The sequence below is a fragment of the Gymnoscopelus microlampas genome (assembly GCF_963454915.1).
Source record: "Gymnoscopelus microlampas genome assembly, chromosome: 20".
Taxonomy (NCBI): Eukaryota; Metazoa; Chordata; class Actinopteri; order Myctophiformes; family Myctophidae; genus Gymnoscopelus; species Gymnoscopelus microlampas.
In genome coordinates, this window is record NC_139957.1 from 11,230,384 (window position 1) to 11,249,322 (window position 18,939).

The 18,939-nt window shown below is 39.6% G+C and overlaps 2 protein-coding genes across 4 annotated transcripts in view; both read left to right on the forward strand.

The window, feature by feature from the left end:
- Positions 1 to 210: 210 nt before the first annotated feature.
- On the forward strand, positions 211 to 6,450 carry LOC311035888 (cytochrome c oxidase subunit 7A2, mitochondrial-like). The gene is made up of 4 exons (XM_084044359.1): positions 211 to 305; positions 3,407 to 3,496; positions 5,617 to 5,701; positions 6,181 to 6,450. Exons 1-4 carry the CDS (start codon positions 288 to 290, stop codon positions 6,237 to 6,239), a joined length of 252 nt encoding a protein of 83 aa, XP_083900485.1. The 5' UTR covers positions 211 to 287; the 3' UTR covers positions 6,240 to 6,450.
- Positions 6,451 to 8,929: 2,479 nt separating this feature from the next.
- The window catches only part of col12a1a (collagen, type XII, alpha 1a), a 93,671-nt gene continuing 83,661 nt past the window's right edge, over positions 8,930 to 18,939 (forward strand). For all 3 annotated transcript variants that reach the window (XM_084045300.1, XM_084045301.1, XM_084045302.1), the window contains exons 1-5: positions 8,930 to 9,074; positions 11,586 to 11,691; positions 15,678 to 15,797; positions 16,466 to 16,609; positions 17,508 to 17,561. In XM_084045300.1, the coding sequence (XP_083901426.1) occupies positions 11,622 to 11,691; positions 15,678 to 15,797; positions 16,466 to 16,609; positions 17,508 to 17,561 (388 nt within the window). In that variant the 5' untranslated portion in view covers positions 8,930 to 9,074; positions 11,586 to 11,621. The remainder of the gene's footprint in view (positions 9,075 to 11,585; positions 11,692 to 15,677; positions 15,798 to 16,465; positions 16,610 to 17,507; positions 17,562 to 18,939) is intronic.

Below are 18,939 nucleotides of genomic sequence, written 5' to 3' on the forward strand. Positions count from 1 at the left end.
ATGTCTCCAAAATATTCCAAATATTCCACATTTTATTGCAAAGACTTTTTGAAAGCAGAAGATCGCGACGCGTTGTGAGCTTGTAGATCGGCTATTTTCAAATAGCCAACGCATAATAGGATTACTTTAAAGTGCTCATGTGGCCTAATAAATTGCTTCCTCTGGGCTTGTTTTCCTAGACCTGGTTGCGTGTTTGTCTCACAAAACCTGGCAACAGTGGTCAGTCTGTGTCCTTGTGGTGTGCCCAGTGACATAACCATAGATATCTCCACTAACATTCTGTCAACATGTACAGGCAACTTATGGTAAGATAATTAACTTATAGTAGTAATACTGTATGTTGTTGCAACGAGCTGCTACTTTCCTCTTTAAATGTTCTAATAACGTTAACGTACAATGTCATTACGATAAGTTACTCAATGTCTTAACCGGCTTAGCATGCTAAGCTAGCTGCAAGCACAAGCTACGTTAGCCAAGTTCACGTCTGGATAATATGAATTAATAGTCATAATCAAATGGTATGATGTGTGTTTATATTAGGTTTTATTTTGTCATTAGTGTTGGGCAAAGCTAGGTAAAATGCATCCAATAAGCAGTTATACTCTTCCTGAAAATATCAATAAAAACGTACCCAAGTTACAGATACCGAGTTATCTTTCAAACGAGTCGCTAAAATGCACTGCAAGTTACTTAGAACAGGTATCTACAATGAAGTTAACTTTGTACCTAATGTGGCTGAGGAGGAATCCTCGTGAGGACATGTTATGACATTGAGTGATTGGATGGTGTAAACAGGGTGACCAGATGAAAATAGCAGATCTACAAGCTCACACATTGTGAGCTTGTAGATCGGCTATTTTCAAATGGCAACCTACTTTTCTCCAAGGCTGGAGTGATTTTCCATTGCCAGCCATAACTAATCAGAATAACGCAAACACAGAATTCGTCAATTATTTTATAGTAATAAAGAAATGTAAATAAATACATTCTGACCATCTGTGGAGGAAGATTTTATTTACATAAAGAAATGTATGTCTTTTGTCATGTCATTTTCTGGGTTTTAAATAATAATAATACTGTTATTGATCTGCCAAGAGGCCTGTTATTGCCCAACCAGGCTCTAAAAAGTAGCCCTGAAACACGACTGTCATATCATGACAGTTATGGATGAACTTCAACCTGGTGTTTGCAAAAATAAAGCATTCTAATCCGATCGGTGGCCATTTTCTCATAGTTATAATGTATCTGAGTGCAATACACCTACCAACCGATAGGGTCGTGTGATTGAAAGCATAATGGAGAACATTCGGGGGAAATGGCCACTTATCTGATTAAAATGCTTTTTATTGAACAATACGGAACATACGGATACTTCTGAGGGCCCGTATATAACTGTAACATCCGTGGCCATGGGGTAAGCACTTCATATTTGAAAAATTAACGTGTATGTAGATATACGGGCCAAAAAGAGAGAGTGCAAACACCAGGTTGAAGTTCATCCATGACGGTCGTGACAGACGGTCGTCGTGTGATCCATGGCTATAGTATAGACTATAGAGATACAAATGGTTGGACATGGAGAATTATTTCGTTATTGTTTGTGATGGGTAGTGATGTAGCAGTAGCTTTTCTCATGCTACCCAGGAAAAACAGCCTTACTTGAAACCAGCTAGTATGTACATCATTTGATTTGATTTCATTGTCCCCTTGGTAAAATGTGTCCTCTGCATTTAACCCATCAATGAGGACCAGTGAGCAGCCACCATGCAGCGCTCAGGGACCAACTCCAGTTGTAATGCCAGACTATTACCTTGATCAAGGGCACTGGCAGGAGTACCATAGCATTCAGAAAGACTCGTGACACTACTCACAAGCTACTTGGAAATGTAGTTAAGCTAGTAGCTCAACTCCTGTATAGCCAATCTACTGCCCAGCACTGTAAATACTCACTTGAAATTCATTCTGGGGGTGCCCGCTGGCCTAGAGGTCCAGGGGGCAAGATCTGCTATTTCTGCTTTTTTAATATATTTGAAAATTAATACATTTTTCAACATGGAAACGATTATGACGATTATGCAAAAATAATTGCGATTATCTCAAATAATAATAATAAATAATAATAGACGATTATGTAATAATTGTGACAGGCCTACGCATACCACATAGGCTCTAATGCAGCCTGACAGCGCGTTGCGGACGACCTTTGCTGCGTGTCACTCCCCGTCTCTCTCTCTCCCTGTTTCCTGTCTATCTCTACTGTGTACTATTAATAAAGGCAGAAAAGCCCCAAAAATATTTAAAAATAAATTCATTCTTTAAATTGAATATTGACTCAGCCATGTTTAGTAAGTGTCACCTTTTGACCCCCCCTGCCCTCTCTTTATCTCTGCAAAAGGAATGCGAGCACTCGTCTTTTACCGGGTGCACGGTTCCAAAATAATTAAACCAAAACATCCCCAGTTACCAATGACTCACCAGTTACAAATGACTTCTGAACATGGGTACAACCAGAGCCTTGTATTAGAGAGTTGTGCCAATGAGGGGGCAGAAACCGCACCGGTCACGTGGTTCATGTAACTGGAAATAGTTACATGTAGCTGTAGACTTTAATGCATTCCATGAACTTCCGGTTTAGGGCTTTGTCACTATTCTCCAGTAGACGGCTATGTAGAAGACTTGGCCCAAAGAAGTGAACGCTAGTGTCAGAACTCTCTGTCTCTATGGGTCTGGGTACAACACCAGAGGAGCAGCTTTTGGTAACATAATAACAAAAACAGCACCAAAAACAAAATTTCTAAAACTCACTGGTATTTATATATAGGTCAATAGAACTCCGGAATGCTCTGCCCAAAAACATCTTATCTACAATCCATAACAAAATTACTTTTAAAAAACACATCAAGAGATATCTTGCCAAGTACCTTGTCAAGTGTGTAACTGTTATTGTTTAATTTGACTGGACTGTTGGATTTCATTTTATAATGTTAACGTGTCTTTTTGTATTCATTTTTATTTAGTTTTACTTTAATTTGTATTTTTGGTTGTACATTTTGTATTTGCTTTGTTCAGGACCCCAGGAAGACAAGAGGCTCATTCATGTGTCTCTAATGGGAATCCTTTAATAAACATAAACATAAGCACTCACTTCAATTCCTTTTTTTGGAGATTTTATTATCTGGCACAGGCAACACAACGATGTTGTTCAAACACGTCCATCCATTGTTGTGCTGCCCGTGCCAGATAATAAAATCTCCTGAAAGGATGTGAAAGAGAGTGCTGGTGATCCTTTGGTTTACTACTCTCTCTCTCTCTCTATCTCTCTCTTATCTATCTACCTGTGGTTGTCATTGTCATCCATCGTCTTGGGTTTGCTCAAATCCTTTTCATTGTTTCCTTGTGTCAACAGGGTCTTCGGCAGCTGTCCATGCGGACTATCAGCAGCAGTGCCCGCAGACCAGTAGAGAACACAATCAAAGATAAACAGAAGTTGTTTCAGGTACAGTATAGCCTCTCCAAGGCCAAGCAGGGCATTGAGTTGGCACTTAAGTAAAATCCCCAGTGTTATAAAAGTTGTACAAATAAAATGGGTCATTTTGGTTACATTTGTACATTCTCAGAGGTACAGGATTTGACTTTGTATAAGCTTCCAGTGCCCATGTGACCTCTTTAAAAGAAAAGGCAATGTTTGTTTGACCTAATTACCTGTTTGGGTAATCTCTCTTCCACTTCAGTGGAACTGTTTATCTTTAAAGGTGAACAATGTAACTTTAACAGTAAACCCCCATGGTTTTGTTTGCATTAAAGAGAAGGCAGGCAGCAGATATTTCCAAATGATGGACATTCAAATGATGTGAAAGAAAATCACCTCTGGTATATTATGGCATTGACATACACAATGTATTTATAAAATATGAGTTTGAAAAGGAATGCCTACCCCCAACATTTTCTATACTCAAGAAAAGAATGCAATTGTTTTTTCAAGTTTTGATATCACAGGTGAAGGAAGTAAGCTTGCCAAAGAATGTACAGTAAGGATGATTATTGATAAAAACAACAATCGGTTTGGACACGACTCACGTCACACCTTTCATCAGTTGGAAACATGTTACTTTTCTGGAGTAACAGCTTCGCCAATGAAGCAGAAACCTATGGTGCTGTTATAAAAGTAGACACAATTTTGTCTGATGACAAAATTGTGTCTACAGACCACATACAGTATGTGGTGTAGTACCTGGTTAGCTAATGTTTGTTTTGAGAAAATATGCAGATTTTCTTCATGCTTTCATTGCTGCTGTTTTTATGAGTTGATGACAGAAGAAGCCAACCTGCATTCAGCTGGTTAGTGCTGCTGGCTGAAATTGTAACGGAAATTGTAGGCCCAATGCCTCTGTCCAAAAAACGTTACTGTCTCTTCAGATTATAGTTACCTAATTAACATTCTCACAAAACCAACAGCGTTGTGAGCTTGTAGATCGACTATATTCGGGGCCAGCCAGCTCAGTGGCCTTGGTTAGAGTGTCCGCCGTGAGATTGGGAGGTCGGGTTCGATCCACAGCCTCATACCAAACACAGTAAATACTCAGCAGTTGCCTGGCAACCATCTAGTAAATCACATGATAACCACTGTGATTAAATTAAATGTCTAAACTCCAACCAGTTATTGGTTGTGAAATGATTTGCCAGCATTTCTACCATGTAATAAAATAGGTCATTACAATGACTCAAAGGGGGAAAACCTAATTTTGGCATGAAGATAGGAGTGTTGTTAACTCTTTGTCTGCCCTTTTAATCTTGTCATTGAATACGTTTTCATTACTTTGTATTTGAACTGAGCAACACTGTCATTCTTCACTAATGGTAATCCTACTAAGTATAATGTTAATGATAATGCTAAATATAATGTTAATGTTAAAGTGTGTACTTTATTCCCAGGTTCTGGAGACAGAATCTTGTTATGTCTCCTTTGTAGCCTGACAGATAAGTATACTATGTATCATGGTTTTTGTCCCTACTGTAGGTTGTAGTTGGGGCTGAACATCTTTACTGATTTTGCATGCAGCGTGATAAGCAAAGCGCCTGCACCAAATCAATCTTCCAAAGAGGAAGGCTTTGCTGATCCCTGCAAGGCATAGTACTAGAAATCACCACGTCCACAGCTGCTGACACCTAGCCTACTTTTGCTTTTAAATCTCATAGCAAAACGTAATTGCTGCTTCACTGCGTACTATACTATTGTTTGTATCCAAGTTGCTTTGGTGATCTCTTTTGATGTAAACGGTAAGTTTACCACCTAGCTGTTTGAGGTGGTGTTAATGAATGCTTGGAAAACAGCTGGGCAATAACAAATGTAGTAGGAAAACACTTGTCCCTTTTGGCCTCAAACATTACTTTGAAACACATGATGCTCTTTATTTTAGATTTAGTTCTCCACACACAAATTGGAATTAACTTTATATTTGTTTCACAAGCTAATATCCATATTATGGAAAAGCTATATTAACTCTTATTTTAATTCTGAAAGTATAAACATTTATCCTTATTGTGTGGGCTGTCAGTGAGACTGTTTGACTGATGTGTTTGTGATGAGGGAATGACCTTCCTCTCCCACATGAACAGGAAGACAACGGCGTCCCCATCCACCTGAAGGGAGGTACCAAGGATGCGATTCTGTACAGAACCACCATTGGTCTCACTATCCTCGGTATGTCATTTTAACAGTGTAAAATCAAGTGATATTTTTTGGTTAAATATCTATATTCGGATTGCAATAATTTTCTATAGAGTGTTGAGTAACATGGATCATGCCAGCTCTTTGGTTAACAGAAAGTACATTTTCAGGTTGGGAAACCAATGTTATCCTAACAGAGCTCATGTTATGTTATCCTGGAGAGCTCATACAGGATTAAGACATGATATTGGAAGTGATGCGGACTAAATGCAACCGGAACCCTATAATGTTTGAAGCTGATACATGATCTTTTTGGGGTTCTCTCTCCCCTGAGAATTGGTACCCTGATCTAAAAGATATGTTCTGTTTTTTAAAGAGCTGGAATGAGAGGGAGACCATTGTTACTGAACAAATACTCTATAGCAATGATTACTACCGAAATATAGACACTTAACTTAACCTTTTGTCTATTTTTAATCATGTTTGTTCTCTTCTGTTTTATCTCTTCACAGGCAGTTTCTACGTTGTATATGTGTTGTATAATGCAGCCATGCCCAAGAAAGCAGCGTGAATCACCTTACTGGAAAATCAGACTTTATTTTGTATCTAGTGATTTTAAAGCCACATAGCTTGGATGCAATCCACATTACTCTCTTCTCTGTTGTGCAGATATGTAATCTGGGAGATTATTTGTCCTGTCAATGTCTATATGTTTCATGCATGGGATCATTATTTATTGATTGTACAATTAATGTGCCAGATATAATAAATTATATACAGCAGTTCAGTAGTGTTTGTCTTTTAAATGCATGCTTCCTTGAATCCAACCACTTACTAGCCAGTAGTGATGGTCGGGTTTTTTCATGACCCGCCCCGGAACCCAACCCGCCTCAACCCGCCCCGCGAACCCATATATAAATCTATGGCTCAACCCGCCCCGCGACCCGCGGTAAAAAAAGAAATCGGTAAAATCATGAAGGAAAATAATCTTCAAGTATACACCCCAAGTGTATTCAAACTGTTTTATTGTTATTATTCATATTCTTATTAGGAATAAAGACAAAACAAGAGCATGTGATTTTTATTTTTTTTTGCGTGTGAGAGCGGCTGACCCGCTCACCCCGCAGCCCGCATAATTGCCTCTGAAATCCTGACTCGACCCACCCGCGCCGCGGGTTGACCCGCGGGTCCTGCGGGTTACGGGTCGGCCCGCTCATCACTACTAGCCAGTCTTATTTCCACTGTTTATGGCATTGGGCGTTGAAAACACAACCATACCATCAACTGATTTCCCTGGCCCACAGATCAAAGCATCCTGTGTCAACATTTAATTAAAGCACGGTGTGGTTGCTGTGGGCAGTACCTAAAGATGCCCTAAAATAAAATGATGTGGTTATACAGCTGGGTCTATTCCTTATGGTGTTGGTGAGTCAAAGGCAACTACTGTACTTTAAACCCTGATGTGCATGTCTTCGCTTTGAACAGTAGAGGGCACCAAATAACTAACCAATAGCCTGCAACAATTTCATGCTGGCAGCCCCTTATCCACTGTATTGAGATTATGCAACAATTAGGATGTACATACAGTATATAGCCCTAACTTTTTATTTTATTTTTTACAAACTATTTTGACAGACCAATGGACAATGCAGATTAAACGACCTGTCAATTTAATTCTAGATATAAAAGTACACGCACACACATGGACACATACTGTACACATCTATCTCTCTCTGGAAACAAGCCATATGCTTTCTTGGGTTTAAACCCTTTAGCATCCTTTAGTACAGAACTGTACTTTCTGTGCTTTTTCTGCAAACTGTTATTTAATCTATACATGTATATAAATAATATAGTGCGTAAGAGAGGGAAATCACGCGCATATACACTGGGGGGTGTTGTGTGTGTGGACCTCATAGGACCAACTGTTTAAACCAAGGGAAAAACATGGTCTTGTGATTTAGTTTGAAATGAAAATGTGCACAATAAATGTATAGGCTACGCCAGTGGTTCTCAACCTTTTCAGACTTGTGACCCCCCAAAATGATCATATTTGAACTGGTGACCCCCCAAAATAATCATATTTCCACTGGGGACCCCCACACACACACACTCTGACAAGCACTTGTAATGTAATGAGGCATTCAATTTAGTTTGACTCGGTCCCACAGATAAATATTGTGAGCTTGTAGATCGGCTATTCATTTTTTTGCCTCTTATATTATTTGACAATTTGCCCAATGTTTGAGCAGTATGTATAGTATAGTTTGTTGATTATACTTTTGATGGTCTTTAATTTTCTTTCTTTTCTTTTTAGGCATTGAAAAGGTCTTGAAAATTCTTGAATTGTCACTTCACTGTCATCTGGGGACCCCCCTCCCCAAATCATGTGGTGGGACCCCCCATGGGGACCCCGACCCACAGGTTGAGAACCACTGGTCTACTCCACGACAGTGTGTGAAAGGAAAGCATGGACGTTGTTGAGCCCCTCGCCAGTTGGTCGCAGACAGTTTTGCCCAAATCGTCCCTCTCTCTCTCTCCAACTGTGACCCGAATGTCCGTGTTTATTTAGCCACTTAAAAGTGATTGTAATCTCCATGATGGAGGAATGCAGAGAAGAATGAATGCAATGTTTCCAGCTAGTTCAGCTAAGTCTCAAGGGGGATGTTTGATGTTTCATCCCCGTTTGGGTTTCGTAAGAAACAGTGGTGTTAAGTAACTAAGTACATTTACTCAAGTACTGTACTTAAGTACAATTTTGAGGTATTTCTACTTTATTGGAGTATTTCCAATTTTCAGTACTTTTACTTATATTTTGTACTTACAATTATTTGAAAACTTTAGTTACTTTTTAGATTTCGTTTTTTTATTGCTAAGCATACATTAACAACTTAAGCTCTATATATTTAAACCATTTGTAGATCTGCTCTTTTCAAAAGATATTTTATACATTTTGAAAACTTGAAATGGGACATTCATTCTGCATAATGAGTACTTTTACTTTTGGTACTTTAAGTACATGTGATCTCAATACTTTTACTCAAGTAAATTGTTAACTGGTGACTTTTATACTTGTAACGGAAGTATTTCAACCTTGTGGATACTTTTACTCAAGCAAAACATGTGAGTATACTCCAGTCCTTCCACCAAAAGCCCTGTGATGATGGTAAAATGAGAGCTGGGAAGGAACTGCCCCCCCTATTAAGTAGCCGGTTGTGGAAAGATTCTTCCCACTTTGGAAAGAGGCTTTTCCTTCTTGGATCTTGGACATCTGCTAGAGGAGCTTCCAGTAGCCAGAGAGAGGAGAGGAGAGAAGGGTCCACCCATCAGCTCCTGAATACACTTCTCTCATATAGTTGGGAGGCTGCACTCAAACTCTGTTGGTTCATTTCTTGGGTTGATTTAGGTGAGTTGGCATTCTCTTTTCTTTTTTGGTTTGTTGCGAAAAATAGATCTGTTTAGGCTAATTGTACACAATTGTAGCCTACAATTGTAGAAAATGTCACAAAATGAACCAATTCATCAAAGAAAAACGCTCCTATAGGAGCGTTTTTCTTTGATGAATTGGTTCCTTTTGTGACATTTTCTCTCCCAAATTTAAAGGAGTAGTTCACCTAATAAATGGCTTATTTTCTATCAATTACTCACACCACGAAGCCTTGAATTCATGGAGATTCTTTTTAGTTTTTGTCGCATTCCTGAGCCAATAATGTGATGACCGGCGGAGACTCACAGATGAGTGACTCAAAGAGTCTCTACTGACCGATGACCTGGTCATTACAAATTGGCTTCGGAATGTGACAAAAACTAAAACTCTCCATGAATTCAAGGCTTCATTGATAGAAAATAAGTAATTTTTAGGGTGAACTACTCCTTTTTTTAGTTCGAACTTTGCTATATTTCCTATATCTATATGACAGGTTTTAAATGGTCTAATAACACTTTCCAGGCTCCTATTTCATGATTTTAATTAACTTTCTTTTCTTTCTTTTTTTACATATATATTTTTTTTTACAACTTGGTTGGTTAGTTTAAATGTGTTGAAGAATAAAGCTGTGATGTGAACGTGTCTCTAAAAAAATGTTTTCGATCCATTTACAAAACATTACTGAATCAATTAGCCTAATAATAAATGCAGTGGCAAGAAGCTCTAATTAGTTTGATTGGTTTAGTGTGTGTTAAGTAGCCAGTTCTTAATGTCAGCTCAATGTAGATGGTTAGGCTAAGCCTACTTTATGTAGAATTTTGGAACTGGGACACATTGGTCTATTTTTGATCATTATCAGTGGTATAAAGTAACTAAGTATATTTACTCAAGGACTGTAGGCCTACTTAAGTACAATTTTGATGTACTTTTACTTTACTGGAGTGTTTCCAATGTTCTGTACTTTTACTTCTACTCCACTACATCTGAGAGGCAAATATTGTACTTTTACTCCACTGCAATCATTTGGAAACTTGGGTAGGCTACTTGTTACTGTAGATATATACATATATACATTTCGTTTCGGCCATCTGAAAATAGCCAATCTACAAGCTCACAATGCAACTCATTGTAAGCTTGTAGATCTACTATTTTCAAACGATTTTTCTTATAAATTTGAAATTTGTGAAATGGGACATTCTGCTCAATTTCTACTTGTTGTACTTTAAGTACATTTTGATACCTATGCCATTTGTACTTTTTAGTCAAGTACATTTTGAATTCCGGACATTCACTTGTAACAGAGTATTTCTACATTGCAGTATTGATACTTTTACTTAAAGTAAAACGTGAGTACTTTTTTTCCACCACTGCAGTGCAGTGTGCCTGCTGTTGCACTAGGCGGGGCACGCAGCCTATGGTTAGCATGGCATTTGATTGGCTCGCTTCAGCGTTTCACGAATCTAGTGAAGTAATAGGCTCTATGCACAGCAGCCATATTATCACTGCCTTCACAGGTGTTACCAATGATACTAATGAAGGCTCTGTTCCATTTAGTGTAGCACAGTGGCTCTCAGATTTTTCAATTTCCACAACCCCCATAACTCTGAGAGTGTTACGGGTCCATTTGGTTCCATTTGTACACTCAGAGTTACACATCTGTAAAGGGCCATTTGGGAGTGTTTCCAGTGAGCCAACATGCACAATATCAGCACCCCTGACTCTGTCTGACCAGAATGGAACAGAGCCTTCATTAGTATCATTGGTAATGGTAACACCTGTGAATGTCTTACAATATGGCTGCTGTGCATAGAGCCTAAAAAAACACAAAAAAACAATAAACTCAAGTGTTCTTGTTGAAATTGAATGATAACAATTATTCTTGGTTTGTTGATAGACGGTTGATTTGCAGTGGTGGAAAAAGTACTCACATTTTGTACTTAAGTAAAAGTATCAATACTGCAATGTGGATATACTCTAGCTGTTATAAGTCCCGTATTCAAAATGTACTTGAGTCAAAGTATCGGCATCAAAATATACTTAAAGTACTAAAAGTACTCATTTTGCAGAATGTCCCATTTTTTCACAGGTTAAAAAATGTATAATGCTGATGAAGCATTGTGAGCTTGTAGATCTGCTATTTTCAAATGGCCGAAATGTATATATATATATATAGGGCTGAAGTGGTTAGTCAGTGTGTTTTGTAATAATAATCAAAATCTACAAAGTAACTAGTAACTAAAGTTTTCAAATAGTTGTAGTGGAGTAAAAGTACAATATTTGCCTCTGAGATGTAGTGGAGTAAAAGTAATGGAAATTGGAAATACAAAAGTAAAGTAAGAAATACCTCAAAATTGTACTTGAGTACATGTACTAAGTGACTTTACACCACTGTGTGTCAATGTGTCTGTGACACTTTCTAGCCTGGTGCCTGTGCCAGCTCTGTGCCCATCCTCTCGGCTCTAAGTCACTTTGCCCGTCTGTTCCCCTCAGATTCATTCATGCGCTGCTGACCCACGACAGCTAAAGATGAAGATAGGGCTTTCATTAGCCACCGCTGCCTTCGTTGCAGTTCTGTTCTCCTCCGTTGAAGCTCAAGGTAAATGCCACCACCACCCCCTCCCCTCCTCTCCTCTCACACATCATCATCATCTCTCTTTCTCTCTCTCCCTCTCCCTCTCTCGTTTTCCTCTCACTGTATCTTTTTCACTTATGCAAGAATGATTTAAGTTACAGGGTTTGACCTGTAGGTGTTTTTTTTTATGCATTTCTTTTCATTCAGAGCCATCATTATGGAATTACTGCAACAAGTGTCTGTGTTGATCATTTGAATAAAGTTATATCCAGTTTCACGTGTATGCTAATTAACTGTGTATGTCAAATGACTTTTGTTACATTTATTTTATCTGGCGAGAGACATATGTGTCCTTTTGTAAAAAAAAAAACCTTTCAGATTTTTGTGTCGAGAGTAGGCTACTGATCACAGAAATCCAAATCTTGGTTCTGTTCTAACTTAGGCTGGAAATATGTTGGTTTAAAATTGAAGTCCAGATACCATTTTCTCATAGGGATTTGGCAAAGATAAAACGCCACATTTCTTTCTTTTACAATTTACGATTATATGCCTTTCAACAACAGGGCATATAGCCTACCAGAAATGTAACAAAAGTCATTTCATGGATTCATGTTTCCCTGTAATTGCTTAGTGGTTTCTCTCTTACATTGATTTTATGATATAAGGCTCTACTCTGTGTCCAAACCAAAGTTTGGCAGGAATATTGCCAAATCCAGCTGGGCATAGATACATCAGAGCCCTCAGTTATAATTTAGTAACGACTTTTGATGCATTAAGGTTTAACTAGTTTTTCTTATTTGTAAGTCCAGGCTGAAATGGTTATATACAGTTGTGGCAATATTGCTATTCTGAATTCTACACTGTAATGCAGTAGTCATTTCTATGGTATATAGAAAGAGTTATTACATACTGTAGGCTACATGTCAAATGAGTTAATCTGTTAGATTGTGTGTTAATTATCTGTTGATAGTTTAAACAAATTGTCTCTCTGTGTAATTTGATATACCAACATTTTCAGTCCAAACAATACCGAAAACCCAAAATGGAAATGTGGAACGGAAAAAAAATCGGATTCTTTCCCCCTGAAAAGTCTTCCGCAGGGGGAGAGTCTAATGTCTGCTCCCATATATCTTCACTAACGGAATGGAAAGATGTAATACGAGAATCGCAAATTAATCCTCAGACAGCGTAAAGACAAAGAGCCTTTCTCGGCTTCTTTTTGCGGGCATTCGAGAAAACGCTGAGTTGCAATCCATATGGAAAGTTAATATGCAGTAATGTTTAATGTCAGCACATGTTGTGGAATTACTTTGGCATCTGTTCTGCCTCTTTGGGAGAGTCAGAGCTCTTTCCCTTCTCTCTCCTCCTCCTCCTCTCTCTCTCCTCCTGGCAACAGCAGGAGACTTGACTGGCTGGCTGGAGACAGAGGTTACAGAACAGTAGCCAGACTCGGGCCCCATGACGCCTCTGAGGTGTCCTCTGATTAGCAGTTGGTCAGGCAGACATCTGTTTACCTGACGGGGGAAACCTCTTATTTTGATAATATCCATTTCCAACAAGGGCTTTTATTTTATTTATTTTAAATTGTTTACACAACTGTGCTGTAAATCAAAGACATTTCCAAGCGTCTTGCACTGGAAAAGAAAGAGAAAAAAACCCCCGCAGAGAGTCAATCGCGTTGCTCGTGTGAATGAAGACCACCACCACCACGAAAATGTCTTCCTCATCCACTGTCACGCTCTTTTATAACTCTTCCCTTACCTAACTACAGTACCTACCACAACTATCCTCATACTGTACACACACACACACACACACACACACACACATATTAGCACCGGTTAACATCTCCACACAAGTGCGTGTGACGTTGGCGATGAGCACTCGTGGATTCATCAGGGGGAACATGGCCCAGGCGGGGCCGTTTGAGTTGAAGTGCCAGGTTGGTTATTTTGCCTCAGGTCCTGTTTTGTCATCTGCCTGTGCATTCAGTGTGTCCTGAACTATGGCTTCTTCCTCCAAAGTGTATTTTATAATGATATTCTCGCATCCCATTGGCCCAGCTGCCATCTCAATACCGCATGCCTCTGTTACGACAGAACTTCCAGGTGAAGTGGTCCAGTGTCCTGAATGCATGCTAAACCTTCTAGCTTCTCTCATCCCCCATTACCGACTGGCGCCAAGACGAAGCACTAGGATCTATCTAGAGTAGTGTAACTGGTTGTTCTTGTTAATGCCATTAGATTAGTTTAATTTTAGTTCCATAAGAAGCTTTTGTCCCACTATTCAGTTATTTATTGTCATGTAACATTAATTAGCTGTGTTTTTGTATGTTATGCATGGATATTTATGAATTATTTATTATTTAAACTCAGATTTCAGGTCTCGCTTTTAGTGCAATATTGAAGAAGTTTTTAAGTAATTTTACGGCAAAACATTTTTTCTAATATGTTTTTCGCTTTTCTCTAAACTGAGCATGTGTGAGATAAATGATACATGATAAAATAATTCGTATAGATTAAGTTGACCAGTAGTAGTTTAGACCCTTCTCATTGTTTCCCTCTTGTTTTTATTTTTGAATGTAATGTCTGCCTTTTAACACAGTAGCCTCTGAGTCTCCCTCCCTCTTCTTTCCCCCGGTTACTAACTTTACAGAGGTTGCATGCCAAGAACCAATGAGGAGGAATATCATTTTAAAATATGTCTTGTCCTTTCTGTCTGTTTGGTCCCGATTGTACATGGAAACTCCCATCCAATCAATCAAAGTTGTTGACCCAAACAACTTTCTCCTGTACATGATGCATGACGGCTGTGATCAAGCCAGCTCCATGTGGAGGCGATGTTTTCTTGTGTTCACCTCATTGTACACGCTTCGTCTGTCCGTAATGGTTGTCCAAAGTAGTGTCCTGTCCACTCATGCCGTCTCACGCCATCTCATGCATTTACGCTGCCAATGAAAAGAACGTACACAAGAGTCCTCTGCGACGAATTGTGTATTCTTTTTGAGAGGTTTGCAATGGATGTGTGCCAATCACTTGTGTAAAGAGTCTTAACAACAACAACAGAATAAAACACTTCAGATTCGTTTTAAATATGTTTAGATACTATATATAACATATATGGTGTCAATTCATGTCATTGTCATGCCAATCATTTCACTGGCAACCTTATTCCATTGTATAATCAGTGACTTGAGAATGAAATTGTCTTTGTACTTTGATATTGCTGAGATCTACCATAATGAAAGCATCTTGAACAGCAAAAATCCGGAGTATTAATTTAACTCTGAAAGTGTAAAAATGTGTCTTTCTTTCAGAGTTAACCACTTTCAACCTGGCGTCCCTATATCGGGCATGTAATTATAGGCAAAAATGGTCAGAAATCCTCAGAAATTGCATTAATGGAAGATCTACAAGCTCACAATACGTCATGGTGTGACACGTTGTGAGCAAGTAGATTGGCTATCAGTGCTATTTTTGGAATGTTTTCGACCATTTTTGAAAAAATTTTGACAGCAGGGCGTAAGTGGTTAAATTGACATTCTGGATTTGGCTGTGTAGTTTGGGGGGGAGGGGGGCTGGTTGGGGCATGCACTGTAATGACTGCACTCAGCATGTGTTGTATGGTTCACCTCAATGTTTGCATTATGATAAAAGTTTGTGTGGAGTCGTGCACATGTTGTGTACCCCAGTGCTTGAGTTTGCTGGCCGTCTCGGTCGCGCAACTCAAACAAATGCCATTTTTCCTCCGAAAATGGCTTCTCACACCTCCCCCAGTGTCGTTCTGTGTTCTCTTATTTGTCACCTTCACAAAGTTGGATGTCAGTCCTGTTCGTCTGTCCCCAACAACGAACGTCTCCACTTCAGCCATGAAGTGTTTGTCGTTGGGCTCAATGTTGAATGCCATGAGCAGAACATGCTTTGCTTTGATTTGATCAGAAATATAAACAGCTCTTATACAGCTCTGTGTCCAGGGCTACGTTTTAACATTGGCCTGTCTCTTATTTGCAGTGGAGCCCCCTTCAGACTTGAAGTTTAAAATTCTAAATGAGAACACAGTGCAAATGTCATGGAGAAAACCCCCGTCGAGGATAGAGGGCTACAGGTTACAAGTAACGGCATCAGAATCAGGTTAGTATGATGCTGTTTCATCAGGAAATTCTGTGCTTATAGCCCCGCCTCTGGCGGTCATTCTGGACTAAGTAAAAATATCAATACTGCAATATAGAAATACTCTGTTACAAGTAAAAGTCCAGAATTCAAAATTTACTTGAGTAAAAGTAAAAAAGTATTGGCTTCAAAATGTACTTAAAGTACCAAAAGTAAAAGTACTAAAATGTTAAAAAATAGCAGCTCTACAAGCTCACAACCCGTCGCGATGCGACGGGTTGTGAGCTTGTAGATCTGCTATTTTTAAATAGTCTATGTATAAAAGGGCTAAAGTTGTTAATGTATGTTTCATAATATCATAATTTATATCTGAAAAGTAATTAGTAACTAAAGTTTTCAAATAATTGTAGTGGAGTAAAAGTACAATATTTGCCTCTGAGATGTAGTGGAGTAGAAGTAAAAGTATTGGAGTTTGGAAATACTCAAGTAAAGTACAAATACCTCAAAATTGTACTTAAGTACATTACTTAAGTAAATGTACTTAGTTACTTTCCACCACTGCTGATGACAAACACACTCCAGCAAGAACTGTCATTCTACTGTTGTCCAAACAATTCTTCCTCCAACCAAAGTGCCTAAGCTGCATCGTGGCTCTAATTGATGTTTTGAAATGTCTTTTCCTCTACTAGATGAACCATCCAGAGAGTTTAGCCTTGCCTCCTCTGCCACTAAGACTTCCATTACTGACCTGACACCTGACCTGGATTACTCGGTGTCCATCCTCTCCTACAATGGGGCAGATGAGAGCATCCCCGTCTTTGGACAGCTCACCAGTAAGTGCACCATTCACGCACGGTTGGACTGCTTTTGAAGTAGCTGCTTTTATGATTCAAGATGTATGTGTTCTGTTCAGATCTGCATCGTTAATGACCAGTAGGCATGCACTTGATATGGGCATAAGTCATTTTGGATAAGTTTAATAGCTGAAAGTTTCAAGTTTTCAAAGCAGTGCTGTGAAATTGAGTGGTTTAATGTGATGTATAATAACTGGCCAGTTACTGTAACATGCTCCATTGACAACGAATAGGACTCTGACTTTGTGGATTCATTCAATGATTTTAATGTACTTTAACATCCCACAGAGTTTTATTTTATAGTAGAACCATCATTTTCTAACCCAAAAATGTACCCAGGAAATCATCTAGGGTACTTGTGACAGTCGTCTTGTCCACTTTTTCCCTATTCATTCTATATGGAGCAATTCATGAGCGTTGACAGGTGTGAGGGATGAGAGCGGGAGTCGGACAAACTGTACAGGGTTGTTTCTGGCTGTGGGAGATGGAAGGAGTTATTAGACTAAACTATCCTACGAGAACTAGACTGTCCTACAGGATAACACATCTGACAGCTGAAAACGCTGTGGTTCTCCGCCTCGTCATAGACGAACAGCTTCCTCCAGCCACATATGACAGAAGGGAAGAGGGGAGAGAATCCCGTCTGTTTGTTGAGACCCAAATCACCCGCTGTTTATACTCACCGCTAATGTAGCTGAAAGAAATGTGTTTGTGTGCTCGCGGTTTTGATCCCGTTGACCGGCTTTTATGAAATGTTGATTTTCTTGCTCTTTTCCGCTGTGAAGAAAACGCACGTGATGCAGGGGGACGGCAAAATGTGCAAGGGCTGCTCCCGCTTTCTGCTAACTCGGCGAGTGTTTCCTTTCCTGTGTTTCAGTCCAGTCCAGCAACACCACCGGACGAGTCAGGAGGCCACAGTCAGATGCAATCAGTGAGTATGTTTACTGTGGTGTCAACTAAAATCTGGTCCGTGTCTATCCTGCGCACACGCAGCTTTCCAGTTTTTTTCCCTTCTTTTTAATAGATGTTTTTCCATGGGACTTCCATCATAATATTTTTTCTACACTGGAATAATTTGCTCAGACCTACATTCCACCTTGTGCTGAGCGGGTTGTCACTGGGTAAGCAGACAGGGGGTTCCGACAGTGGCTGGGAACGCACACATTATTTCCCCCTTAATTGGAACCAGTCTGCACATCAAAAAAAAAATGGATAGGAAGGCTTGAAGCTAGGAGACAGTGTGCTGCTATGCGTCATGGAGTTTGGGGGGGAGGGGGGAGGGGGGGTCAGAGACTGGGACTGCTTTTTAAAGCTCCCCATAATCCCCGGGCAGAGTGTTAAAGGACGTCACCGTGGTGCCAGCTCGCTGTGAGCGTTGTCTGTTTAACTGTTAAAAGATGTGGAAAGGATTACAGCTCTCCATCACAAGTCCTCTCTCCTTCTCAGTCAGTCTTCTGTTGCTGTCCGAGGAGTCCAGCGCGCGGAGTGACAGTGGGCCCACAGTCATTCTTTCCCTCTTAACATGTTGATTCTTCTGCTGGAAACTGTACTCCTATAGGTCCAGATGCTCCGAAAACTTTATTTCTGGTAGAACGCTCACTGCAGGACCTCTTTCACAACCACCCTAATTAACGCGGCTGAAGCCCGACTTTGATGCCTTCGTTTTGACGTTTTGTAAAAGAATTGGGAAGAAAAGAACAAAAAAAGAGACCCTTTAAAAAGTGAGGATAACAAGATGTGAGAAACAGAATTGAGAGTCAATGAGACCTGGGGGACAGGGGATTAAAGACCAAAGACCATCCACAGAAGTCCTGCCAATTATTCCAATAGAGTTATCTCGAACGTTCCAAAGAATTTCTTCTATGATTTAAAGTCCACCAGGGTTGGACGCGTAAAAACGCACATCTGTGGTAAGAGCTTTGTTGATTGTTTGGTCTATAAAGGCACATTTTTGTCTGTATATCTGCTGGAATGACTATACCAGGCCACTGTTTGGCCCTGCTCGCCATTGTATAACATTCCTTTTGATGTCAGAATGTGTTCTATCAACCATCCAACTAGCTGTCAGGGCCTTTCATTTTTATTCAGGCCCCTGGAGTAAGAAGTGTGCCAGTGTAAGAATACGGTTCAAACACCAAGATGTTACAGCCATACCTTGGCACCCCACTTTTCAAAAGGACCATGTCTTTATGGCACATTTCTGGGAATAGGCCTATATTTATATTTAAAGTAGAATTATGCGGTTGCCAGTGTTTTCAGATTTTCCATGGATCATGGCCACAAGCAGTATTAATCTGGATCAAAAATCA

What these genes read in the sequence shown, in the direction of transcription:
- LOC311035888 (XM_084044359.1), top strand. An exon ending in ATAAACAGAAGTTGTTTCAG is followed by an intron (nt 3,497 to 5,616) that starts GTACAGTATAGC and finishes CCACATGAACAG; the next exon opens with GAAGACAACGGCGTCCCCAT. An exon ending in CATTGGTCTCACTATCCTCG is followed by an intron (nt 5,702 to 6,180) that starts GTATGTCATTTT and finishes ATCTCTTCACAG; the next exon opens with GCAGTTTCTACGTTGTATAT.